This window comes from Coturnix japonica, chromosome 27 (genome assembly GCF_054131305.1).
Source record: "Coturnix japonica strain WE chromosome 27, WE-NBRP24, whole genome shotgun sequence".
Lineage (NCBI taxonomy): Eukaryota > Metazoa > Chordata > Aves > Galliformes > Phasianidae > Coturnix > Coturnix japonica.
In genome coordinates this window covers 1,144,275-1,170,301 of record NC_140689.1, presented here as the reverse complement: position 1 = coordinate 1,170,301, position 26,027 = coordinate 1,144,275, and the positions used below count along the sequence as shown (strand labels likewise).

Here is a 26,027-nt window from a genome sequence, read left to right as displayed (position 1 = left end):
TAAAGCACCAGTGGGCCTCGTGCATACAGGCTATGACTTGTGCTGTGTGCTGTAGTGTGCTGGGGCTGATCCCAGTCCAAAAGCACAGTCCCCACACAGGGCAGCCTTCAGCTCTTCCTCCAGCCTTAACCCTTTGGCCCTTCCCTTCTCTTCCATGCACAGGGGGTCCGAGTTCCCACCTTCGGTTCCTTCAGCATTGTCTCTGAACGGATCAGAGTTGGGAAAGGAAACATGACCATGCAGTGGCCTGTGTTTCACCTGGCCAAGAACCTTGCGAGCATCCATGACCAGATGAACGAGGAATACCCGCCAGGTAGGAGGGGGCTTCAACCCTTTCTGGCTGCCCAGACAGGACAAACGGGGCTACAGCCTCCATTCTGAAATCAAACCTCCCCCTCCATGGAGCCCGTCCAAACATTGTCTTGTCCTGGCTGGCAACTGCAATGAGTAGCACTTGGGAGGCAGCACTGGAAGAGCCACCGCGTGATGGACTCTGACACTCTGGTGTGATTTTCCAGGCCTCAATAAAATGGAGACCCTCAAATACGCTGATGTGGCTGAGGCCGCATCTGTGAGCTGGCAGACTGGGAAGGCCTGCATATTTGGCACCACAGCGCTCGTCTCCGAATGCCTGAGGAAGGGGGAGGACATCGCCTTTGTCCTGAAGGACATCGGAGTGCTCCTCATCGAGAGAGCAAGAGCCCAAATGAAGTTCTACTATGACTTCCTTGAGAAGATCTGCGGGAAAGAGAAACTCGAGAAGGTTGTTTTCAAGGTAAGGTTTTGGTTTCTCCACGGCCCTTGCGCTGCCTGCACATGGCTCTCCAGGACCTGGCCTGCTGCTCGGGCCATGCAAGTGCTGCGGTGCTGCCAGCTCTGCCGGCCTTGGGCTCCTCCAGCAGCCTCCAGTGCCTCAGCGTGACCAGGACGTCCCACATCCTCCCTGTTCCTCCCCTGCAGGCGCCCTGGCTGCTGGACATGGTGGTGTCCCCGGTGACAGCGGTTGCCTCCCTGACACTCTCTGGCCGAGTCGTCGTCTTTCCCAGGTGAGTGCATTTGTGGCTGCAGCCCCTGCTTGACGCAGCTGCTCAGCTCTCCTGCAGCAGCATTTGCTCCTTGTGACTACGAGTGTCCTGCCATGGGAACACAGGCAGAAATAGCTCAGAGGAGTGAGGCAGAAAATGGGCAGCTCTCGTGTTCCAGCTTGTCCTCAGATAGATTTGATGGGAGAGATGAAGGGATTTAGGGGATGTTTTCATCCCATCGTGGCGTGGGTGGCTCTGTTTTAGGTTGTGGATGCCCCGTCCTTGGAGGTGTTCAAGGCCATGTAGGACGGGGCCCTGGGCAACCTGATCTAGTAAATGTGGATGTTTGGTAGCCCTGCCAGGCAGGGGGTTGGAACTACATGTACTTGAGGTCCCTTTCAACCCAGGTCATTCTGTGATTCTGTAAGGGCTGTGGGGTTTATGGAGTCTCTATGGGGATCCACGGCTCTCTATGGGGATATGGGGGGGATATGGGGTTATATGGGTTTATGGGGTCTCTATGGGTCTCTATGGGGTCTCTGTGGGTCTCTATGGGGTCTCTACGGAGTTATGAGGTCTATGGGGGGTTGGAACTACATGATCCTTGAGGTCCCTTCCAACCTGGGTCATTCTGTCATTCTGTGATTTCCCAGGACAGCCCTTGGTACTGGGGCTCTGGACACTGGGCAGTAACGGCCTTTAGGCAAGGTGACTGTCTGCCTGTGAGCAGGTGATGACAGTGAGCAGAAAGGGCAGCTGGAGCCCTGGGTCACACTTGTGTCTCCTCCTTTTGTCCAGGTTTCGTCGGGAGTTTGCACCCAAACCACCACCCGGGCAACGCTGCAGACCCCCACGAGTCCCATTGCTACCTCTTGTCCAGGCCAAGAAAGGTAAAGCAGCCGCCAGCTCCTTTCCATCCCACATACAATTAACGTGCGATAGGAAAATGCCCAGCCCACCATCACCCAAAAGCTCTGACTGCCATAACCATTGACTCCAGCCTGGCACTGCCTCTCCTCCTGAGCACACATTGCCCTGATGAAATCCAGGATCTGGGTGTGATGTTCCCACAGAGCCCCCAGCCCTGGGTATGGCAAGAGAAGGGGGGCTCCTGGGCCTTGTCCTGCCCCCAGGAAATGAGCCCCCAAAAGAGGCTGTCACCTCACAGGCACCACCCAGCTTCTCCTTCCCAAAGCTGATGCCACTCATGCACTCCCAACACAGAGCTGCATCCCGGAGAGGAGGAGCTGGGCACAAGGCACAGAGGGCCCACAGTCTGTGGAGATGGCAGAGCGGCCATCTTGGGTGGTTTGGGTCAGGCCTAAGCAGCCCTGCCTGTCACCAGGCAGCAGGTTCAGGATCAGTCTCCTCTGACCAGATCTCTCCTTCCCAGCTGCAGAGGAACCTCCAGCATTGCCACCCCTCCCCAGCTGGATCACTGTCACCTTTCTGGTGGAAGAACCGCCCAAAGAGGCAGAAAGCGATGAGGAGGAGGAGGACAGGTGAGACTGCAGGCTCAGGGTTGTGGTCTGCATGGGGTGTTTCCCTGACCTGGAAAGAGCCCATTCCCCAGCCCCACACAGTCACTGTTCGGGGCCACACAGCGGTGCTGAGTGCAGCACAAGGAGGGGTGGGATGGGGCTGCTGAGAGCCCCCATTTCACATGGCTGGCCCCTTTTCAGCCCTCAGGAGAGCTCCCTCAGGAGTGCAACCCAAGAGCTGTGCGTGGGAAGGCTGCATTGCAGCCAAGGGTCCTGGCTCGGGGTTGCAGGATACGGCCCCATAACCATCACCCACTCAGGCAGACCCCTCCCTCTGTGTCTTTGCAGTGAGGAGACAGAGGAACTGCAGGCGCCTTCTGACAAGAAGCAGCGTAAGAAAAAGAAGAAGAAGGCAAAACGCTCCAAAAAAAGCAAAGAGGCCGAGGTCAAAAGCTCTTCCGAAAGCTTAGAGACCGAGGAAAAAAGCTCTACAGAAAGCAAAGAGACTGAAGTACAATGCTCAACCGAAAGCAAAGAGGCAGAGATGGGACCAGCACCGGCAGAGGCAGAGCAACCTCCAATTGCCATAGAAGAAGAAGACCCGGACTTTGTGAGGGTCCCCACTGTAGTAGAAGAGCTGAAAAAGCCCCAGGCCAAGCTCAGAAAGGCCAAGCGCAGTGGAGCCCCAGCCGTGCCACAGACACCACTGGCAGCCCTATGGTCCTCGAGCTCCGAGACCAGCCTGCCCAAGGAGCGCACCTACAGCTCCTTTGGTCTGCTGCCACTGAGGCACAAGGGGAGCGGATCTCTGCAGAGTCAGCCACCAAAGAGCAAAGCAGGGCTCCCCAGGTGGGGGATGTCCTGTCCACGCTGACCAGGGCATGGGGTGCCCAAAAGAAGCACAGCTCCACCTGAGGCTGCCAAACAGCTGTGCCATTCCTATCTCTGCCATTCCTATCTCTGCCATTCCTAGCTGTGCCATTACTGGGTGCCCATCTGAACTCTGCCCTCTGTTGGACTTATTGATAAGTTGGGACAACTGCTGTTTTCATCAGCCAAACAACAACACCTGATGGCACATCACTTCAGAAGATCAACATCTGGACCTACATAAGCCTAACCCCAACCCTAACCCCAACCCCAACCCCAACCCTAACCCTAACCCATGGTAGTGACCATCTCTCTTTCATTTCCTATAGACTGCTTGCTTTTATTTCCTACCTTTTCTATTGCCCGTCTTCCCTTCCACATCTCCCTAAACAACTTGATTGGCAATAAACTGGACGGGCAAACAAAACATTTAACTCCTTGTGTCTTAATCTCTCCGTCGGGTACACGTATATTAAAAGAACCTCCCACTCACTCTGATAATGGGAGTGAGACAGTGTCACCTCCCTGAAGAGAAGCAGAGGTAGAGGGACAATGGGGACTCTTCCTTCCGAGACCCCTTGGCTCTGACAGACGGGGTGCCTGCATTCCTTGGAGCCTTGGCATCTGAAGTTTCTCATCTTCCAGTGTCATGCTCTCTCCTGGTGGCACACCCAGCACACCAAATGCAACACGATTTGAAGCATTTGAAAGGCATCACTGTGTGTGAGGCTGGGCCTGGGCTGGAGATGAGACTGTTTCCTTCCAACTTGCAGCTCCTTGAGATCCCATGTGGGAAGAGAAGGGCTTTTGGGGGCACTCAGGTAGAGCTGAGGAGCAAAACACTGCAGCTGGGCAACTTGGGAAGGGACAAAGAGAGGCAGAGAAATGTCTGCATCCTTCAGCGCTCAGACCTGAAAGCATCCCCGGGGTTTGCATCTGGGCAAAGAACTGCCCTGTGTTTGGAGAAGAGTCTCTCTTCTTTATACAGAAATCTATCAGTTGTTGGACTGCAGGTAAAGAGACAGAGGAAAATACAATCAAGGCCTTGCAGAAATTGGTCCTTTGCTGCGTTCTGGCCCTTGTCAGCCCCACAGGGATGCACTTTCCCCCTGAAATGCAGCCATCTCTAAGAGGGCATGGCTGTGCTCCTGCCAGACAGGTCGTACCCAGCGGTGAACGTGGCACCAGGAGGGGTGGGATGGGGCTGCCAGGAGCCCCCACTTCACAGGGCTGTCCCCTCTGCAGGCCTCAGGACAGCCGCAGCTCAGCCATCAAGCTGTGTGTGGGAAAGGCTGTGTCACAGCCAAGGGTCGTGACTTGGGGCTGCAACAAGGAACGACTGGATGTTGTACTGAGGGACATGGTTTAGTGGGAGCTATTGGTGATAGGTGAACGGTTGGACTGGATGATCTTTTAGGTCTTTTCCAACCTTGGTGATTCTATGATTCTATATGGGGCTCTATGGGCCCCTATGGGGTTTCTGTGGGGTTTCTAATATTATGGGATGTTGTGTTGAGGGACATGGTTTAGTGGGAGCTATTGGTGATAGGCGAACGATTGGACTGGATGATCTTTTAGGTCTTTTCCAACCTTGGTGATTCTATCACAGAATCACAGAATTATGAAGGTTGGAAAAGATGTAGAAGATCATCCATTCCAACCATCACTAATTCTTCCCAGTTAAATCATATCCCCCAACACAACATCCAAACGTTTCTTGAACACCTCCATGGTCGGTGACTCCACCACCTTCCTGTGCAGTGCATTCCAGTACCTGATGGTCGGCGAAGTGGGAGTCCCCCCCCATGACCATGCTCGGCTCCCCAGGTGCCTCTGCAAAAGAGGTTTGGGGCCCTGGAACCCGAGAGAGAGGTGAGTGAGGATGTGGAGGCAGCCCCACCTGTGATGGTGCCTTGGGTTGCACCCCCATCTCAAAACTTCCTCTACATGGAAGGATAGAAGGGTAGTCATTATAGGTGACTCCCTTCTGCGAGGAACGGAAGGCCCTATATGCCGGCCCGACCCTACCCACCGGGAGGTGTGCTGCCTCCCCAGGGCACAGATCAGGGACATTGCTGGGAGACTTCCCAGTCTGATCCACCCTTCTGACTACTATCCCCTGCTGACAGTTCAGGCAGGCAGTGAAGAAGTTAGTAAAAAAAAGCCTGAAGGCTATCAAAGATGATTTCAGGGGACTGGGGCAGGTAGTTGAAGGAACAGGTGTGCAAGTGGTTATCGCATCTGTACCTTCAGTGGCAGGGAGGGATACTGAGTTGGGCCTAAAAACCCACCTCTTAAATAAATGGCTGAAGAGTTGGTGCAGACATAGGAGACTTGGTTTTTTTGATCATGGGGCAATTTATTCGGCTCCTGGCATGACAGCTGCAGACAGAAGTGGCCTGTCTCAAAGGGGTAGGAGGGATCTAGCCAAGGAACTGTCAGGACCTATTGACAGGTGTTTAAACTAGGTATGAAGGGGGAGAGGGACAAAATGAGGGCCGCTGGGTCTGAGGCGGCAGTTCGAGACTTAAAGCAGAGCTTGATGGGTAGAGGCAATATAGTTCAAAGGCATGGAGAGCGGTGGGGAGATGCTGCTTCTCTCAAGTGCCTGAATACTAAAGCGCGAAGCATGGGAAATAAACAGGAAGAACTGGAGTTCTGCGTGCGGTCACGTGGCCATGATCTCATTGCGATCATGGAGACGTGGTGGGACAGCTCGCATGACTGGAATGTTGTCATGGAGGGCTATGTGCTTTTTAGAAAAGATCGCCCGGCAAGGCGGGGTGGTGGAGTTGCTCTTTATGTGAAAGAGCAGCTAGAATGTATTGAACTCTGCCTGGGGGAGAGTGGTGTAGCAGTCGAGGGCTTGTGGGTGAGAATCAAGGGCCAGGCTGGCAAGGGGGACACTGTTGTGGGTGTATGCTACAGGCCCCTGATCAGGAGGAGAAGGTTGATGAGGCCTTCCATAAGCAACTGGAAGTCATGTCGCGCTCCTGGGCACTGGTACTTATGGGGGACTTCAATTATCCAGATATTTGCTGGACAACCAACATGGCCAGGCATGCATGGTCCACACAATTCTTGCAGTGTGTTGCAGACAACTTTCTAATGCACGTGGTCGAGGAGCCGACACGGGGTGGGGTGTTGCTGGACCTTATTCTCACCAACAAGGAAGGACTTGTTAAGGAAGTCAAAGTCGGGGGTAGCTTGGGTTGTAGCGATCATGAGATGGTGGAGTTTGAGATCCTGAGTGGAGGAAGCAAAGCAAAAAGTAGGATTGCTACCCTGGACTTTAGGAAAGCCAACTTTGATCTCTTCCGGGACCTACTTGGGGCTATCCCGTTGGACAGGGTGTTAGAAGGCAAAGGGGCCTGTGAGAGCTGGTTAGCATTTAAACAGCTCTTCCAAGCTCAGGATTGGTGCATCCCTGTGACTAAGAAATCAGGAAAAGCTGCAAGGAGACCTGCGTGGATGAGCAAGGAGCTCATGTGCAAGCTCCAAGGAAAGTTCATGGTATGTGGAAAAAAGGTCTGAACACTTGGGAAGAATATAAGAGTGTAGTCAGGGCCTGCAGAGATGCGACGAGGAAGGCTAAGGCCCACCTGGAGTTGAATCTAGCTAAGGAGATAAAAGATAATAAAAAAGGCTTTTTTAAGTACATTAGCAGCAAAAGTCTGAGATTGGGATTGGGACTGGGATTAGAATTGGAATTGGGACTGGGTCTGAGACTGCGATTGAGATTGAGACTGGGACTGGGATTGGGATTGAGATTAGGACTGGGATTGGGATTGAGATTAGGACTGGGACTGGGATTGGGATTGGGACTGGGATTAGAATTGGGACTGGGATTTGGACTGGGATTGGGACTGAGATTGGGATTTGGATTGAGATTGGGATCAAGAGTGGGATCAAGGCTGGGATTTGGATTGAAGGAATGGGGTTGGGATTTGGGTTGGGGTTGAGGTTGGGACTGGGATTGGGACTGAGAGAGGGGCTGGAACTAAGACTGGGATTTGGACCGAGGGGGGTGGGGATGAGGCTTAGATTTGGACTGGGGTTTGAGTTGAGATTGGGATTTTGATTGATATTGGGACTAGGACTGAGACTGAGAGAGGGGTTGGGACTGAGAGTGGGATTGGGACTGAGATGGGGATTGGGACTGAGAGTGGGATTGGGACTGAGATGGGGATTGGGACTGAGATGGGGATTGGGACTGAGAGTGGGATTGGGACTGAGATGGGGATTGGGACTGAGATGGGGATTGGGACTGAGAGTGGGATTGGGACTGAGATGGGGATTGGGACTGAGATGGGGATTGGGACTGAGATGGGGATTGGGACTGAGATGGGGGTTGGGATTGAGATGGGGATTGGGATTGAGATGGGGTTTGGGATTGAGATCTGGACTGGTAATATAATAAATACACCACAACTAAGAGGTGGTGTTGCTGTAGGTGCTGCTCCTCCTTCCTGCACAGCTCTTTGGCAGCTGCAAACAACACAGCAGCTCAGAACACAGTGCTGCAGTTCCCAGCAGCTCCTGCCCCACTGCAGCTCACCCCATGGGCTGGGGAGAGATGTGGGGCCCAGGGCTGTCTGCTGGGGGGGTAAAAATCCCCTTTGTCCTCCCAATTTGCTCAACCAGAGCCACACACAAACCTTGGCAGGAGGTGCTGAGTGCTTTGTGAGCCCTTTAATCCATTGCAGAGAGCAGCTGAAAGGTGATGCTTGCTGTGTCCCTGCCGTGTTATCGATGGCCCCGATGTCACCGGGGCCCTGCAGTATTGATGAGGCCCAGAGAGGTGTCATCCAGCCCCAGTGTCACCATGTCCCTGCACTATTCATGAGGCTCGATGACAACAGGTCCTGCCTCCGTGTCCCTGCAGTATTGATAAAGCCCAATGAGGTGACAGCAGGCCAGAACGTCACCATAGCCCTGCACTATTCTTGAGGGCAATTGACCAAGGACAGCCACAGAGAGCAGGACGCAGGGCCAGGCAGGCAGGCTGTCTGTCCATCTGTCCATCTGGAGGGAGGTAAGGGCAGCCCCACTCATCACATAGGGGGCAGGGCTCAGAGTTGGGGGGTTGGGGTTCTGCCCCCTATGGGTTTGGGGTCCCACCTTAGTGGGGTGATGGTATCCATGAGAGCTGTGTTTGCTTGCTCCTGGAGTGTTACCAATGCAAACAAACCTATAAGTTTGGTGGCTTTTTCTGGCACCAGCCTGAACAAACCTTTCCTTTTCCTCTTGCTTATACACCCCTGTTTGCTTAGCATGGCTTTCCCACACGCTCCTTGTCCTCTCCTAACCCAAGCCACATCTGCTGGCCCCAGTGATCCTTCCAGCTCCCTTCCTGCTTGAGATATCCTATCATCCCATAGTTCTCTGATCCTCTGGTTCTGTGGGGGCTCATCCTAATCCTGCTGTGCTTAACAACCACCTGAGCAGTGTGGCTGCAAGCAGCACATAATGGGATATTTTAACCTGAAAAGCAGGGAAGGGAAGCTGGAAGGGCTGCCACAGGGAACAGTTGGGTACCTTGTCTTATGATGGCAGCTTCTGTTCCTCCCACCCTCCTGTGCCCCACAGGGATGTGGCTGGGGCTGAAAGTCTGACTGCTGCCCCCATGGACATTGACGTGGATCAGGGCTTCGCCATCGCCTTCGTGGTGCTCACCTGCCTCTTCCTCCTGGCCGTGATGGTGCGCTGCGCCAAGCTCATCATTGACCCCTACAGCGCCATCCCCACCTCCACCTGGGAGGAGGAGCAGATCAACTGAGACCCCCCATCTCCTCCACCTTCATTCCCAGCATGACAACTCACAGACAGACTGACCTCCCTCCCCACTGGGTGCTCCCAGAGCCTCATCTCGGCACCCCAGGGCTCCAATAGGAACATAGAATGGCTCAGGTTGGAAAAGGCATTAAAGACCATCAAGTCTCCATTGCCCCCTAGGCACCCCAGGGCCCTATATCTCTCTGTGGCCCCCTGCCAGCCCTATATCTCTTCGTGCCCCCCTGCCGGCCCTATATCTCTCTGTGCCCCCCTGCCGGCCCTATATCTCTCTGTGCCCCCCTGCCGGCCCTATATCATCCTGTGGCCCCCTGCCGTCCTCCCCTTCCCTTCCTCAGACCCCACAGAGCCACCCCCGGCCCTGTCCCCCTCTCTCCCCAGGTGGCAGCACGGAGCCTTTTTAGGTTTGCGTCCCCTTTAAGACCCCTCCCCCAGCCTCCCTTCGTGCACATGCGGTGTGCCTCACTTCCGGCTATCCCAGCAGCGGCCCGCCTTTTGCGCATGCGTAGCACGACGGGACTTCCTTTGTCTACCGGAAGTGACGACAAACAGCTTCCGGCCTGACGCCCCCCCCTTACCCGGCCCTTCCTCAGGCTCCATCCCGGCTCCGGGGGTCGGGGTTGGGCCGCGGGGCCGGGATGAGCGCGGGGACAACGGGTCGGTGAGGAGGGGGGGGGCGGGGCGGAAAAGGGGGGAGGAGGACTCAGGTGGGAGTGGGGGGGGTCGTGAGGCAGCTGAGGGGGGTCTGGAGGCGGGGAGGGGGTGAGGAGAGCTGAGGCCTTTGTGAGGCCTATTGGGGCCTATGGGAGCGGGAGGAACCCCGTGTGTGACCCCCAAAGATGGCGCCGTCACCCAGGCAGTCCCCATTGAGCTGTATGGCCCCTCTATGTTGCCCCCCCTATTGAGCTGTATGGCCCCTCTATGTTGTCCCCCCTATTGAGCTGTATGGCCCCTCTATGTGCCCCCCCCCCATTGGGCTGTATGGCCCATCTATGTTGCCCCCCCTGTTGAGCTGTATGGCCCCTCTATGTTGCCCCCCCCATTGAGCTGTATGGCCCCTCTGTGTTGCCCCCACCATTGGGCTGTATGGCCCCTATGTGTTGTCCCCGCTATTGAGCTGTATGGCCCCTCTGTGTTGGCCCCCCCATTGAGCTGTATGGCGCCTCTATGTTGGCCCCCCATTGGGCTGTATGGCCCCTCAATGTTGCCTCCCCATTGAGCTGTATGGCCCCTCTATTTTGGCCCCCTCATTGAGCTGTATGTCCCCTCTCTGTTGCCCCTCCTATTCAGCTGTATGGCCCCTCTATGTTGCCCCTCCCCATTGAGCTGTATGGCCCCTCTATGTTGGTCCCCCATTGGCCTCTATGGCCCCTCTATGTTGCCCCCACATTGGGCTCTACGGCCCCTCTATGTTGCCCCCCCCCCCCCCCCCATTGAGCTGTATGGCCCCTCTATGTGGCCCTCCCTATTGAGCTGTATGGCCCATCTATGTTGGCCCCCCATTGGCCTCTATGGCCCCTCTATGTTGCCCCCCCATTGGGCTCTATGGCCCCTCTGTGTTGCCCCCCCTATTGAGCTGTATGGCCCCTCTATGTTGCCCCCCATATTGAGCTGTATGGCCCCTCTATGTTACCCCCCCCATTGGGCTGTATGGCCCCTCTATGTTGGCCCACCCCATTGAGCTGTTTGTCCTCTCTATGTTACCTCCCCTATTGAGCTGTATGGCCCCTCTATGTTGCCCCTCTCCACCCCCACCCCCATTGAGCTGTATGGCCCCTCTATGTTGCCCTCCCCATTGAGCTGTATGACCCCTCTATGTTGCCCCCCCCATTGGGCTGTATGGCCCCTCTATGTTGGCCCACCCCATTGAGCTGTATGGCCCCTCTATGTTGCCTCCCCTATTGAGCTCTATGGCCCCTCTATGTGCCCCCCCCCCCCATTGAGCTCTATGGCCCCTCTATGTTGCCTCCCCTATTGAGCTCTATGGCCCCTCTATGTGCCCCCCCCCCCATTGAGCTCTATGGCCCCTCTATGTTGGCCCCCCATTGGCCTCTATGGCCCCTCTATGTTGCCTCCCCATTGGGCTCTATGGCCCCTTCCCCCCCCCCCCCCCTTCCCTTGAGCAGTATGGCCCCTCTATTTTGGCCCCCCATTGGGCTCTATGGCCCCTCTATGTTGCCCCCCCCCCTTATTTAGCTGTATGGCCCCTCTATGTTGCCCCCCCCATTAAGCTGTATGGCCCCTCTATGTTGCCTCCCTCATTGAGCTGTATGGCCCCTCTATTTTGGCCTCCCCATTGAGCCCCTTTCTTCCTCCCAGCTCTTCAGCTCTTTGTATTAGTGGGGCTGAAGGGGAGAACCGTGAGCTGTGGGGCAGCTGAGGATGAAGCAGAGCAATGGGAGGGACAAACATCATCCTCACCCCTCTGTGGTTCCCCGGCTGCAGCAGAAATGGATTCCGAGGACATCAAAGAGCTGCAAGAAGAAGTGATGGAGGAGATGGGAATCTCCATGGAGGAGCTGCAGGACATCATCAACAAGGAGCTGGAGAAGTGTGAGTACGTGAAGCAGAAGAAGCAGCAGCTTGAGGAGCTGGAGATGTATGTGAAACAGAAGGAAGAAGAGGTGGCTCATGTTGACCAGCTCTTTGATGATGCTTGGAGGTGAGAGCACTTGGAATTGTGGTTGTGGAGGTGAGAGCTTGTGTGGCTGAGTTGGGGCTCAGAGAGCAGAGATGGGGCAGGTTGGGTGGCAAAGCCTGATGTGCTGCCTGTTTCCCTTCCATGTAGACTGACATTGTACTGATTGACTTGTATGTGGTTACTGAGCACTCTGAATCCCTCTTGTAAATGCTTCTCCCTCACCTCATGATGGCTGTGTTTAATAACCACCTCCCCAGTGGTTCATGTTTCTTCCAGCCATGCCTTGGGATATAATATTCCCTTTTCACGTCTCTCCCTCTCTTTCTTTATTCCCATCCCAGAGACTTTGATAAATGTGAGATGCTGGTAAAGGATTTGTATTCCAAGCTGGGCTTGGAGTACCGTGAGAGCAGCTCTGAGGAGGAGGACATGGTTGCCAAACCCTCTGAAGTGATTGAGATCCCGGATGATGATGACGACGACGACGTCATGAGCATCGATTCGGGATGGAAGAACAGTTCAGTATCTTATTGTACCCCATGGGGATGAGGAAAGAGCAGGGATAGGAGTGTCCTGGAGCAGGAGGGGAGTGAGGAGGATCAGAATAGGGGTAATGTAGAACTGCCCATCAGCCACAGTGGCCCTAAAGCAGATGGGAAGTGAGCTCACATGAGGGGCATCACTGCTGCTATGGTCTGCCAGGGCCTGTAACTGCCCCACAGTTCCTGGAGTTTAGGTTTGTTCAGGTGCTAAACTGGGGCTAGTTGTCATCCCCTTTGCTGTGGAGAAGCTGCAAGTGCAGCAAACATGTCTTAGAAAGGATAGGAAATAAAACTGCCTTTTTGAGTGTGTTTCCTGGCAGGACCAGATGATGCTTGTATGGTTGATGCTTGGTGCTTTAGTGGTTTGCTGTAGCTATAGTAATGGGAGGGTGGTTGGACTAGATGGTCTTGTAGGTCCTCTCCAACCTTGTGATTCTATGACTCTATGCTTCTCTCTGCTCCCTTTTCTTTCAGTGACTTACTAGGGCGGATTCTTCCTCCTCACTACATTTGTAATTACTTCTTTTCTCTCTAAACAGGTGATCCCAGTCCCAGAGTTGCCAAGGATCAGACTCTGGTGAGTTGGCAAAGAACTGACCACAGGGCATTTCTGCAGTGGGGTTTTGCTGGCACGCTCAGGATGTCGTTGTATTCAGTGGGGGTAAAAATCCACACTCTTTCATATTCTTTTCCTTTCCTTCCCTCCAGCTGCGGGAAGCCATGGCAGCAATGAGAAGATCTGCCCAGGATGTTCAGAAGTTTGTGGATGCTGTGCACAGGAGAACAAACACTCAGGATACACTGAAAGGTCAGTGTCAGCTTCCTGTATGTGCTGGCACTTCTGTGGGCCTCAGCCTCGATGCTGCCTGAATGCTAAACCTGTTGGTTTTCAGTTTGGAAAGGAAAACCACAGCTCTGTTCTTTCCTATTTCCTTGTTGGGAAGATTCATGAGGGTGTGTGGATTCTGAAGTCATATTTTGTTTCCTTAAACCCTTTTTAAATCCTAATAGTGATGGTGAATTTCTTGTAACATAAAAGCTTTTCAGTGCTGTGCCACCCTCCTTTGCTGATTGCTCCATCCTATAGAGCTGAGGCCCTTTACTGGCTGCGGCAAAGGAGAGCACTCCCTGCTTTGGGTCTGACAGATGTGCTTCCAGTTGCCAAGAACAGCAGAGTGAATCTCTGGGATGTTTCTAACCTATCTGTTTTCTGGGGGTAGATGCACAAACCCCTCAACAAGCTCCTGCTGCTCTCCAGCCTTCTGGACCTGCTGTGGGTGATCTGAGCAATGATGGAGATCTGAAGGTTGGCATGAGGATCCTGGGCAAGAAGAGAACCAAAACATGGCACAAAGGAACTCTGATTGCCATCCAGACGGTTGGTAGGTTTGAAGTGTCAGTCAGTGGTGCTCAGCTCTTTCTATATGGAATCACTGTGCCTTTATTGATGCTGAAACGTCTTCCAGGTGCTGGTAAGAAATACAAAGTGAAGTTTGACAATAAGGGGAAGAGTTTGCTTTCTGGCAATCACATCGCTTATGACTATCACCCCTCCCCGGACAAACACTACGTTGGGAGCAGAGTTGTGGCAAAATACAAAGATGGAGATCAAGTTTGGCTGTATGCTGGCATAGTGGCTGAAACACCGAACGTGAAGAACAAAGACAGGTATTCCTTCTCTACATCCATGTTTTTTTATTCCTTTTTTAATTAGAAGGGAGGAAATGTGCTGAAGTGGAAGCTAAGTTGCTTTCTGACCTCCCCAGGGTTAGTGCTGGCTGTTGTTCCTTCGCTTTTTCTTATCCATGAAAGCTTTGGGTGGAACTTCTGTTCTATTATTCAGATCCCTGAGTCAGAAGTTGGGTTTGGTAGTTCATTCAAATGATCATGCAGATATCAGCCTGCACTGCTCAGGGCGTGGAATGAGGAAAGAAGAGCCCTGAAGTGCTTTGTGCCAGCAGTGTTGTCTGGGCACATAATGAGAAGCGGCAGCAGAAGGTCTAAAGCAGTCCAATCAGCTGCATGCAGATGAGAGGCAGAGCTCCTTGGATGTGGTTTTTGGTTTGTGGTCTTTCTAAGAGAATTTAATCACCCTCCCACGCTCAGATGTGGCTCCTCCCAGCCGTGTGAAGCTCCATCTGATAAGTGTGGGATATCTGGGCAGAGCACCGCACTTATTAGTCGTGTTGAAATGCGCTCCTCCTGGCTGTTCTGCTCATCTCTCATAACCCTGACACAGCTCTGCATCCAAAAGTGTTACTTGGGGGCGTGCTTTTATTCTTATCTTTTTTCCTTATCTCTTTTCCTTCCCGCTGAGTCGTGCAGTTCAGCCTTGTGGGTCCCATCTCACCTCCAGCCCTGGGCTCTTCCACATACGCCTCCTGTGTATCCTCCCACCCCTCAGCTCTCCCCTTGTGCTGCTCTCAGTCACAGCACGCAGATCTTCTGCTGTCCCAAAAGCTCTGAAAATATCTTTGTGGAGATGAAGAGCAATTAAACTCTTTGTTCTTCCCATCATTTTAGCTCCTGTGGTGGAGGTGAAGAGGTTTGGAACTGGGGGGAGGGGGGGCTGACTGTGCTGTGCTGCTGGAAAGCCTTTGGGCAGCTTCTGTTTGTTCACTTTGGGAGTGCAGACGTAGCTCAGAGCTGGGGAGGGTGGTTCAGAAGCAGCGAGGGAAGCAGCAGTCCTGCAAAGCCTGGAGCTCTGGGCAGGAGGGTACAATTCTGTCCATCCTCACACCTGACCCAGGGCATTTGGAGGTGGCAAAGTGGGGTTTCTCTGCTTTCATTCAGTGGCATTTCTAAGCCCTGCACTAAACACTGTGTTCTCTGTGCTATTGTCCAGGTTCTTGATCTTCTTTGATGATGGCTATGCTTCTTATGTCAAGGAGTGGGAGCTGTACCCAGTCTGCAGGCCACGTGAGTGACCTCTGCCTCTCCTGTGTCCTAATGCTGGAGTTACTTATGGTGCTGGTGGGAACACAAAAGAGCTTGTCCTGAGCCTGGAGGTCACGCACGCATTAGTGCTGTGCCTGTATGGATTTGCTTTGCATGCAGAGTGGGAGGAGGTGATGTTTTATTGCCTGCACAGCAGCGTGCTGCTGCTCCCTGGCATTGGTGTGGCTGTGCTGCCCAGCCTGATGGCTCTTAGCAGAAATCCATTAGATAAAGAGCTAAAGGACCTTTCCCCTGCCTCATTTCTCTCCCTTTCTATACAGTTAAGAAGACGTGGGAGGACATAGAGGATGTGTCGTGCCGGGACTTCATTGAGGAGTACATCAGTGCTTACCCCAACCGCCCCATGGTGCTGCTAAAGAATGGACAGCTGATCAAAACTGAATGGGAAGGGACCTGGTGGAAATCCAGGGTGGAAGAAGTGGACAGCAGTCTGGTCAAAATCCTCTTCCTGGTACGGCTGTTTCTCCTTTCCCATTGAGGGGGAGGATGGGGGGTGTGTTTGTGTGTGGGAGCTGAACCTGTGGGCCTGAGTGAACCCAGTTTCCTTGCTGGTGTCAGATGGGGCTCTGGAGCAGGCACACGTTTTGCTAACCTCTGCTTTGCTGGAAAGGTGAAGCTTTTCATTGCATGGTGAAAGCTCCAAAAACCCTTTTAATTGCGGTTTGCTCCCACAGTTGCACATGCAAAGTGCTTCATAGGTGGTTCCAAAAACAGAATTCATCATCTGCAGCAGTTCTGTCCTGGTCCTTTCCTGCTCTAAGCTCCCAGCAGCGCCTTCTGTTCCATAGCAGTGCTGCTCTGAGAAGCTGAGCAGGAGCTGCAGTATTCTGGCTCAGTTTGTGCAGCAGAGGAGCAAACACTGGGTCTGCTTGGTTCCCTTCCTGTCTAAATAACTTCAACTGGGCACGATTCTCTGTTTGCTGCCTTTGCTTTCAGCTGCATGACCTTCCATAAGCCTTCACATCAATGCCTTGCCTCTTCTAAGTTAGGTTCTGTCGGCTTTAAGAGCATCACTAACGTTTGCTGGCTCTGCATCCCTCGTCTAGGAAGATGTTGCTGTAGATGCTGTGAGTGTTGCATTCTCCTTGCTGCAGGATGACAAACGGTGTGAGTGGATTTACCGGGGATCCACACGCCTCGAGCCCATGTTCAGCATGAAAACCTCCACTGCCTCCACCCAGGAGAAGAAGCAGAGTGGACAGGCAAGGACTCGGCCCAATGTAGGTACGGAGCATTTTTGCTTTCCTGTGTAACTGGGAGCTCTGGAGTTGTTGTCTCTGTGTGTGTTTTGTGGTGTAGTTTTAAGCAGAACTCCCAGAGATGTGGGATTTAAGGTGGGTTTTACCTGCTGGATGTAGCAGAAGCAGCAAAATCTGCCTGGCTTGATTGGCTGTGACTCAAAGCTTTGCCAGTGGCCCACTGTTAATGGCCAGTGCTTCTCTTCTGCTTGCCCTGGGGACCACATCAGTGTTTTGTGGCTCATGGAACAATCTCTGGCTGTTGTAAGGACTCTGTGTTGATTCTGAGCTCTTTTATTCCTCCCCCAAGGTGCTGTACGGAGCAAAGGCCCCGTAGTCCAATATACACAAGATCTGACCGGAGCTGGAACCCAATACAGACCCCTGGAGCAGATGCAGGCAGCCTCACTGGCAGCACAGCCCACTTCTCCTCAGCACACTGAGATGGAGTAAGTACTCAAATCACTTCTCTGCTTCTTTGCGTTCTGTCTGCAGTGCTCAGCCCTTTGGGGTGCTGCCCTTCCTGCATAGCAGTGCCTTCAGGTGCAGATTCTTGGCTGTGCAGATGTTTCTAGTTTTGCTTCTGGGGTGAACCGAAGAGGAAAGGCTGCAAGGAGGAGATGCTGGGGGTGGGGGAGCTGAGAGCTGAGCACCCCTGAGCCAGAATGCCCACGTTTAGCCAGGGCTAAAGCTTTGCACACGCTGCATTTCCCACTTAGAAAGCTTTGCTGCCTCTCTTCTGAAAATCTGAATTGCTCCCTCGTGACACGTCCAGGCTTTGGTCCTCGGCTGCCTTGCATTCCTCTGCTTGGACCGACCTGTGCACAGAACTCAATGGCTCACAGAGCACTGAGAACTCAGGATCAGTTGTTGGTCCGGGTGGTTGTGGACCAAATGTGTTCACTCTGAGTTCCATCCGAGCTCCCCACGTATCTCCTGCTGCTGGGGGCCCGGGGGGGACCATCGTGGAGGGCCGGGACGGTGCTGAAGGAGGCCTGGATGGAGGAAGGACTCAGCCTGGTGACGAAGGGAACGTGTCTGAGAACACTGGGACACCTGAGTGCGTGCTCTGGGACCCTGAGAGCCTTACAGGGGAGAGGGAAGCTGCCCCGGTTCATTTTTGTCACCACTGTGGATATCCCATCCGAATTTATGGACACCTGACCCCCTGTCAGCACGTTTTCTGCTGTCACTGCATTTTACTGCATGGGCTGAAAGGCAAACGGAGATGCCCCAGCTGTGAGGAACCTGTGCAGCACGTGAAGTTTTACTCACCAGATGCTCTGTAGGTGTAGCAGTGTGTAAGAACCCCATCTGCCCCCAAAGCTCCGTTCTCAGCATGGGGTTCCCCTCTAAATGCAGTGTGATGTGACTCGTGCTGCTCCTGGATGTGGGGATTCAGTAGGAAATGATCATCTTGCACCAACCTGACTGAGATTTGAGAACTGAAGCTTCAAGCAGAGCCCCTCTTCTCCAGCAGAACCCAAAGGAGAGAGACTCTGCTAAGGGAAGTGGTCCACCCCCAGAAAGCAGGGCTGGCTCCTGCATGGGGGCTCCCCCGGGACATGGGGGATGGGGACAGTGGGGCACCCCGAGCTGCCCAGCAGGGCACAACAGGAAGGCACTGAAGTTGGATGCTCAGGATCAGACTTCAGTCTCGCTGCCCAACGAATCCCTCCGTTCCCATTTAACCATCCTCACAGAAACACTTTTTCTTCCCTCTCCTGCTTTGCCTTCAGGATCTTGTTGTCAGATCTAGTGAAGCAGACACTACAGATGTTTCCTTATCCTGCCTTTAAGAATTAAGCTGTTTCAAAGCCAGCCCTGCTCCATCGTTGCCCTGAGGCAGCGTGCTGTGTCCCTCCAGGAACACTTTGGGGTTAAACGTTGTTTCTTAGATCATTAAAAGTGAGAGAACTGTTTCTTTGCTGCCCAGTTTTATTTGCTCTGAGCGAAGGTCAGCTCTCCTACTCCTCCAGCCCCACTTCCAGCCTTGCTGTGGAGCTCCTCATTGCTGTTCCTTTATAAACTGCTGCCAGCAGCCTTGTTCTCTTGCTCCTGAAGTTCTTAGGTGTGCTTTACACCTCCCTTTCAAACAGGTTTGCTGCAGTTGCCAACCCCTCTGCCTTTCTGCCCTGATAACAGCTGTGTTCTTCCTCTTGCTGGCTGGGCTGTGCTCTGTTTCAGCCATGGAAATGGACTGAGGATCTCTGCAGTTTCTCTCTGCTGCTGTGCATCCCCTGCAGGGCTGTCAGGGATTCCCCAGAGCCGCTCAGTGGGTGCTGGTGTTTTATCCCCGTGTCTCATCTGACTTTACTGCTTGGCACACGGACATAGGAGTGCTCTGTACCTCTGATCCCTCCCACTGATCGGTGCTGAGGCACAAACCCAGGCTCTGAGCTCTCATTCCTGCTGATATGGGTTTTCTTTGTGCCCTGTAACAACCAGCTGTGTGTCAGCACTCACTATTGGGCTGCTGCAGGGTCATTTATGCCACGTGAGCAGTCAGGTTTACAGGGCTGTGAGGACGAACCTGCTCACTGTGTTAGCAGGATGCTGTCACTAACCTGGGGGGGAACTGGGCTGCTGCACCTCATCAGTTGCTGCCCTTTGTCCCTCCTGCAGGTGCTCTGACAGTCTGCTGGCCCAGTCGAGGAAGCAGGTGGCCAAGAAGAGCACATCCTTCCGTCCCGGCTCAGGGCAGTTGTCGCCTTCACCTCCTGTGCTGAGTGATGCACCTCCACCAGGAAGGGCAGCTGCAGCCCAGCAGCATCGGTGAGCACAGCAGAGCCCTGGGCAGTGTGTGGTGCTGGGAGGGATTTGGGGTTGGGTTGGGTTGAGTTGGTTTTTGACTTCACTATCCCCCCCAGACAACTGCTGGCTGCGTTTTGTCGTTGGTGTGAGCTTGGCAAGTCTCTTATCAGTTCTGCCCAGTGCTCAGCCCTGGCCAGAGTCTGTAAAACTGCTTGTTTGCAGAGGGCTCGAGTTTCTATGAACGTTCTGGCGCTTCTGAGGGGAGCTGGTGTTAATCTGTGTCTGCAGGCGGGGCAGCTTTGTGTCACAGCCGCCCATCTACATGCCATGAGGCTGTGGGCAGCTTCTTGCTCCCTCCTGATCTCCCTTCTGGCAGTGCTTTTCAGTTCAGAACTGCCTGGCGATGCTCCCTCCCTCCCATTGGGACACACTCAGCCTTTTTGTCAGGCAGAGCAGCAGCTCAGGTCTAACTAAACTCAGCAGCAAAGCTTCCAAGCCATCCCAGTGTGTGCAAACAGCTGCTGTGATGGGAATGAATCCCCCAATGCTCTCTGCAGGATGAGAGGAGGAATAGGGCCATGGCTGCTCACTGTCCTCCTTTCCCCATTGGCAGCTTCCCCAGTGGGCCAGCGGGCGCAGCGCAGCTCTTCCATGGCATGATGGACCGCGTGCCCAACGAGCCGTCATACCGCGCACCGCTGGAGAAGCTCTTCTACCTGCCCCACGTCTGCAGCTACACCTGCCTGTCCCGCGTGCGGCCTGTGCGCAGCGATCAGTACCGCAGCAAGAACCCGCTGCTCATCCCTCTGCTCTACGACTTCAGGAGGATGACAGCCCGTCGCAGGGTGAACCGTAAGATGGGCTTCCACGTCATCTATAAAACACCGTGCGGGCTCTGCCTGCGTAGCATGGCCGAGATCGAGCGTTACCTCTTCGAGACCGACTGTGACTTCCTCTTCCTGGAGATGTTCTGTTTGGATCCCTACGTCTTGGTGGATCGCAAGTTCCAGCCTTACAAACCTTACTATTACATTGCTGACATCACCAAGGGCCGCGAGGACGTGCCGCTGTCCTGCGTCAATGAGATCGACAGCACACCACCGCCACAGGTGGCCTATAGCAAAGAGCGCATCCCCGGCAAGGGAGTCTTCATCAACACGGGCTGGGAGTTCCTGGTGGGCTGTGACTGCAGGGACGGCTGCAGGGACAAGTAGGTGATGCTGCAGCTGCTCAGCTTTCCCTCCTGCTCAGCACACAATGCTGTGTGGCCACGTTGGGCTGCAGCTTTGGGGCCCTGTCTGCTGCCTGCCTGCACACAGCAGGGCTCAGCTTTCCCTTCCTGCCCAACCGGTGTGCACAGATCAATTCTGTTGGGGGCTAAGAGGAGTTTGGTTTGGTTTCTTCCCTCTCTGCTTGCAGATCTAAGTGTGCCTGTCACCAGCTGACAGTCCAGGCGACTGGCTGCACCCCGGGAGGGCAGATCAACCCCAACTCGGGGTACCAGCACAAGAGGCTGGAGGAGTGCCTCCCAACTGGGTGAGTGTGCACCCCCTCCATAGCCCTCCATTGCCCTCCATTGCCTTCCATTGCCCTCCACTGCCTTCCATTGCCCTCCTCTCCCCCTCCTCTCCCCTTCCTGTGCCCCCCTCCTGTACTCCTCTCCCTCTGCCCTCCCCTTCCTCTCCCCTTCCTCTCCCCTCCTCTCCCCGTCCCATCCCCTCACCCTCAGACCTGTCTGCCTAATGTGAGGACAACTCTTCTCTCAGACAGCTGACGCTGCTCCTCCTTTCTTTCAGGGTTTACGAATGTAACAAGAGGTGCAAATGCAACGTCAACATGTGTACCAACCGCCTGGTCCAGCACGGGCTGCAGGTCAGGCTGCAGCTGTTCAAGACTCAGAACAAGGGCTGGGGCATCCGCTGCCTTGATGACATTGCTAAGGGCTCCTTCGTCTGCATCTATGCAGGTAGGGCTGACAGCTTTGACTGGAGATGGGTGCTGTGTAAAGCAAAGCATAGATCGTGGTCTATGAGGGCTGCAGTGTCCCCCTGTGGGCCCAGCGGGGTTACAGCACCGTGGGGTATCGGAGTGACTGGAAACTCACCCTTTGTTTCCTGCTTACCAGGGAAAATCCTCACGGACGACTTCGCCGACAAAGAAGGTTTAGAGATGGGGGATGAATACTTTGCCAACCTGGATCACATCGAGAGTGTGGAGAACTTCAAGGAGGGCTATGAGAGTGATGCCAAGTGCTCGTCTGACAGCAGCGGGGTGGACCTGAAGGACGATGAGGAAGACAACACGGGCACGGAGGAGCAGGAGGAGTCCAACGAGGACAGCTCTGACGACAACTTCTGCAAGGACGAGGGCTTCAACACCAGCTCGGTGTGGCGCAGCTACGCCACACGGCGACAGACTCGAGGCCAGAAGGAGAACGGGCTCTTGGAGACAGCGTCTAAAGACTCTGGGCTCACACCGCGGGTCGGCCACGATGAGGCCGCGGCTGCTGCCTCCTGTAAACTGCCCGTGTCTGAGGAGAGCTCCAAGAACAAAGTGGCCTCATGGCTCAGCTCCAACAGTGTGTCTGACAGCTTCCAGGACAACGACAGCACCTCATCCTTTAAGATGAGCGAAGAGGCCAAAGGCTGCAGGGCTGAGCCTGCCCCGGGGGGAGCAGAGGGAGAGGCAAAGGCACTGAAGAAGGATGTGAGTTGGGGGGGCTCAGCCTCTGCCCTAAGGGGACATGGAGACCTACTGGGTGCTGGGTGGGGGTGGGGGAGGGTGGGGGTGGTCTGTGCTCATCCTCTGCCTTGAGGAGGGGACATGGAGGACATGGAGACCCACTGGGTGGGGGAGCTGTGGTTGTAAATGGGCCCTTTTAGAGCACCCCAAAACAAAAAAGGAGGGGGGATTTTCCTCATCAACGTTTCTTTTCCTGCAGGAACCTGAAGATTCACGCAGACTTCCCGGGTGAGGCTCCTTCCATCCTATTTTTCCTTCTTCTTATCATTTATTCTTGCCCAATTTGCCTTTGAATGAAGCTGCCACCCCCACCTCTGTTAGATGTCCAGATGGATCTGAGCAGCTGGGTTGGGGGGTGGTTTGGGAGCTGGAGGTGCTTTTTTCTTTGAGCTCTGCTTTCCCATCCACCTCTGAGCTCTTCTCCTCTCCCCTGCAGGCTCAGCGACATGGGCAGGATGTACGGCTACAACCCCAGCCCCCCTAAACTGGAAGGGGTGCGCAGACCCACCAGCAAAACAGCTCTGCTGCAGAGCAGGCGGCACTTGGCGCTGCTGCAGCTCCGTGCTGAGGTCAGCTGCCCCGAGGGACCCCCGAGCTGTCCCCTGTGCTGCTGGTTGTCACCTGCTGCTCTCCTTTGAGTGCCAGTGGTTCCTCATTGAGGTTAACAGGGGAGTTCAGGCCGCCTTCTGGTCAATGTCTCTCCATTCTGAAGGCTCTGGGATTCAGCTTTTATGCAGGAGGGTGGCACAGTGCCCTGCTCTGCACCCTGGGTTTGAGCATGCTGTGCACTGTAAGTGGTGGGGGGGGGATCTTTGTATTTGGGGTATTGCCTACAAGACCCAAACGGAGCCCATTCATCCCCCAGAGCTTCAGCACTGTGTGGCTTAGCCTGGTGCCAGCATTCCTGTGGGGTGGGGGGTTCCTCTACCTGAGGAGAGGAGAGAGCTCCTGGGCAGGGGGGGAGCCCTGTGGGAGCCCTTGGGGAGGGGGGAGCCCTGTGGGAGCCCTCCCTGTGCTCAGGAGCTGTGATGGCACTTCCAGGACGTGCTGACCTTATCCAGCAGCACCGACAGCGATGGGGACAACGGGCCCAAGGTGGAAGGGCAGCCCCAAAGCACCGCCAACGACAGCGATGACATCCAGACCATCTCATCCGGCTCTGAGGAGGAGGAAGGGGACGAGAAGAAGAATTTGTCTGGTTCAGGTGAGAGCATGGAAGGCAAAAGGGGCTGCCCCACACCATAGGGATGTTGTAGGGGGGTGTTGAGGAGGAGGGGTGGGAAGGATGATGTGAGATGACGATGTGGGATGATGCACTGAGATGATGTGGGATTCATTAGGACATTGTGGGGTGCATTGGGATGATGTGAGATGATGATGTGAGATGATGCATTGAGATGGTGTGGGATGCATTAGGATATTGGCTGCATTGGGATGCATTGGGGTGATGTAGGATGTGAGATGATGAGGTGGGATGATGCATTGAGATGATGTGGGATGCATTAGGACATTGTGGGGTGCATTGGGATGCATTGGGGTGATGTAGGATGTGAGATGATGATGAAGTGGGATGCATGGGGTGCTGGGGAGCTGAGCTGCATACTGAGGTGGGGGAAGATGGAGGAGCTGACACTGTGGGTTCCTCCCTCAGGGCCCATGAAGAGGCAGGTTGCAGTGAAATCCACACGAGGTTTTGCCCTGAAATCCACCCACGGCATCGCCATCAAATCCACCAACATGGCAGCGGCTGAGAAGGGAGACAGTGCTCCGGTGTGCAAAACCACACGGCAGTTCTACGACGGAGAGGAGTCCTGTTACATCATCGATGCGAAACTGGAAGGGAACCTGGGCCGGTACCTCAACGTGAGCACGGGGCTGAGGGAGGGATGGGGTGGTGCAGGGGGAGGATGTGGGGTGAGGATGTGGGATGCACTGAGATGATGTGGGGTGAGGATGATGAGTGGGATGATGATGATGCAGTGGGATGATGCAGTGGGATTAAGCATTGGGATGTGTTGGGATGCATTGAGTTGCATTGGGATGGTGTGGGATGCATTGGGATGATATGGGGTGTATTGGGTTGATGTGGGATGCATTGGGTTGATGTTGGATGATGGTGTGTGGTGCATTGAGTTGATGTGGGATGCATTGGGATGATATGGGGTATATTGGGGTGATGTGGGATGCATTGGGATGATATGGGGTATATTGGGGTGATGTGGGATGCATTGGGATGATATGGGATGATGGTGTGGGATGCATTGGGATTATATGGGCTGCACTGGGCTGCATTGTGTTGATGTGGGCCACGTTGCTCTCAGTATTGTCTCCCATTTGTGGGTCTTTCTGCCCCCCATCTCAGCACTCACAGCTCTGTTCCTTTGCAGCACAGCTGCAGCCCCAACCTCTTCGTGCAGAATGTCTTTGTGGACACTCACGATCTCCGCTTCCCGTGGGTCGCCTTCTTCGCCAGCAAGTAAATGGGGCAGAGGGGGCTGCAATCTATGGGTCAGGCCCTGCCTGAGCTGTGGGGCTGGGTGGAGAGGAGGGGGCTGAGAGAGCGCCCAGCAGTGCAGGACTTGGGAGCTGCTGCTGTGGGGCAGCGTTCAGCCCCCACTGTGCCCCATAGCAGTGGGTTGGATGGTGGGAGGTGGGGGGGGAGTCCCATTGGGGGACCAGCTCCTCCTCCACGAGCTGCCTTTCATTGCAGGAGGATCCGGGCTGGCACGGAGCTGACATGGGATTATAACTACGAGGTGGGCAGCGTGGAGGGCAAAGAGCTGCTGTGCTGCTGCGGGGCCATTGAGTGCAGAGGGAGGCTGTTGTGAGCTCCGCTGAGCTGAACTGTGAGCTGCTGGGGGGGGAGCACAGCCCCTCACCCCTGTCTGAACCTGTGCTGTTTTGGGGCTGGGGGGGTTGACCCCATAGAGCCCTCCCTGCTGTTCCTATTGCTGCCCCACTGGGGGTTCTCTGAGGTTGCAAGGGGGGGCTGAGGGGAGGAGCCCCCCCCCCCCTCTGTTCTGTGATGTAAAGAATTGGTGTTAAAAAGCAATAAAATGGGGTTTTCTACACCTTCATACAGCACAATGCCCCCCAACAACCCCCCCATTGGTTACTGATGTATTTAAGCACCGTCTCTTCTTATTAGCTGGTTGTTATTATTAATAATAATTAATAATAATCGGTTATTTTTCCAACTTTATTAATATATAATTTCTTTTAACCTTTAAAAAAACAAAACCAGAAACAAAACTGACACATTTTGGTCTGATGGCGGTTAATGGTCCTTCCCACCCCCCAAACCCCCCCCACCCCCAAACCTCATCATCTCCCCCCTTCATTACAGGAGGCAGAGCCCCCCCACCCCCCCCTTAATAAATAGAAACTCATTGCTCATCGGTCCCCTCTGTCCCACGGGGGGGGTTGGGGGGGGGCCCATTTGAGCCCCACAGAGGAGGAATGGAGGGTGGGGGGGCTGCAGCAGCGCTGACCCCACAGCTCCATGTTGGCCCAAATCATGGCACGACTTCATCTGCTCCTCCATTGGAGGCCTTGGGGGGGGGGGGGAGGGGGTCACCGCATCACCCCCCCCTGCCCCACTCTGCCCCACCTCCCACAGCACTGACATCAATGGGGGGGTGGGGATGTGGGGGGGGATGTGGGGCGTTGAGGGCAGGAGCCGCCTCGGACCCCTTTAAGGCAGTGGGTGAAAGGCAAAGAGAGTGGGTGGGGGGAGAAGGGGAGGATGGAGGGGATGGGGACCCCCCCTGGCACTGTGTGACCCCCCCCGGCTGTTGGGGGGAGGGGGAGGCGCTCAGTCGTTCTTGCGGTGGTTGTTGTTGAGGACGGGGGGGTGCCCGTTGGACAGGGGGCCGTTCTTCATCACCTCCTCCTCCTCCTCAGAGTTATCCGTCTCCTCTCGGTCGCTCCTCTCATCCTCCACTACCTGCAATGGGGGGTGGGGGGGTTGTTCAGGGTTGGGA

General features: G+C 54.6%; 4 protein-coding genes across 16 annotated transcripts in view; 3 read left to right on the top strand and 1 right to left on the bottom strand.

The window, feature by feature from the left end:
- The first annotated feature begins 291 nt into the window (after positions 1–291).
- LOC146756328 (uncharacterized) lies at positions 292–3,810 on the top strand. The gene is made up of 6 exons (XM_085524368.1): positions 292–313; positions 519–775; positions 829–1,046; positions 1,824–1,915; positions 2,419–2,527; positions 2,855–3,810. The coding sequence occupies exons 1-6, from the start codon at positions 292–294 to the stop codon at positions 3,378–3,380; spliced, it is 1,224 nt and encodes a 407-aa protein (XP_085380494.1). The 3' UTR covers positions 3,381–3,810.
- A 4,507-nt stretch (positions 3,811–8,317) lies between these two features.
- Positions 8,318–9,318, top strand: CTXND2 (cortexin domain containing 2). The gene is made up of 2 exons (XM_032449186.2): positions 8,318–8,411; positions 8,966–9,318. The coding sequence occupies exon 2, from the start codon at positions 9,003–9,005 to the stop codon at positions 9,153–9,155; it is 153 nt and encodes a 50-aa protein (XP_032305077.2). The 5' UTR covers positions 8,318–8,411; positions 8,966–9,002; the 3' UTR covers positions 9,156–9,318.
- A 413-nt stretch (positions 9,319–9,731) lies between these two features.
- SETDB1 (SET domain bifurcated histone lysine methyltransferase 1) lies at positions 9,732–25,300 on the top strand. 12 transcript variants are annotated; one of them, XR_014937544.1, is made up of 22 exons: positions 9,732–9,826; positions 11,615–11,831; positions 12,152–12,327; positions 12,892–12,929; positions 13,061–13,160; positions 13,573–13,734; positions 13,819–14,020; positions 15,198–15,271; positions 15,571–15,761; positions 16,357–16,534; positions 16,859–16,997; positions 19,174–19,323; positions 19,916–20,512; positions 20,722–20,838; positions 21,099–21,268; positions 21,428–22,008; positions 22,244–22,272; positions 22,481–22,834; positions 23,086–23,248; positions 23,696–23,907; positions 24,432–24,520; positions 24,755–25,246. XR_014937544.1 is itself a non-coding variant. In XM_085524715.1 (22 exons), the coding sequence occupies exons 1-22, from the start codon at positions 9,808–9,810 to the stop codon at positions 24,870–24,872; spliced, it is 3,804 nt and encodes a 1,267-aa protein (XP_085380841.1). In that variant the 5' UTR covers positions 9,732–9,807; the 3' UTR covers positions 24,873–25,300. The 12 variants fall into 12 exon arrangements, 11 of the variants coding, with proteins under 11 accessions (XP_085380841.1, XP_015740191.2, XP_015740196.2 ...); XM_085524715.1 differs by having other exon boundaries at positions 11,618–11,831; positions 16,405–16,534; positions 22,481–22,613; positions 24,755–25,300; XM_015884705.3 differs by having other exon boundaries at positions 11,618–11,831; positions 22,481–22,613; positions 24,755–25,300.
- CERS2 (ceramide synthase 2) overlaps positions 25,225–26,027 on the bottom strand; it is a 4,219-nt gene continuing 3,416 nt past the window's right edge. For both annotated transcript variants that reach the window (XM_085524749.1, XM_085524748.1), the window contains exon 11: positions 25,225–25,990. In XM_085524749.1, the coding sequence (XP_085380875.1) occupies positions 25,859–25,990 (132 nt within the window). In that variant the 3' untranslated portion in view covers positions 25,225–25,858. The remainder of the gene's footprint in view (positions 25,991–26,027) is intronic.

Bases quoted from the DNA above. Each gene is read 5' to 3' on its own strand.
- SETDB1 (XM_015884704.3), top strand. The intron at 19,324-19,915 runs GTGAGCACAGCA...CCCCATTGGCAG, and splicing joins GCTGCAGCCCAGCAGCATCG to CTTCCCCAGTGGGCCAGCGG. The intron at 20,513-20,721 runs GTAGGTGATGCT...CTCTGCTTGCAG, and splicing joins AGGGACGGCTGCAGGGACAA to ATCTAAGTGTGCCTGTCACC.
- LOC146756328 (XM_085524368.1), top strand. From the start codon at position 292: ATGAACGAGGAATACCCGCCAG. The intron at 314-518 runs GTAGGAGGGGGC...GTGATTTTCCAG, and splicing joins GAACGAGGAATACCCGCCAG to GCCTCAATAAAATGGAGACC. The intron at 2,528-2,854 runs GTGAGACTGCAG...GTGTCTTTGCAG, and splicing joins GATGAGGAGGAGGAGGACAG to TGAGGAGACAGAGGAACTGC.
- CTXND2 (XM_032449186.2), top strand. From the start codon at position 9,003: ATGGACATTGACGTGGATCAGGGCTTCGCCATCGCCTTCGTGGTGCTC.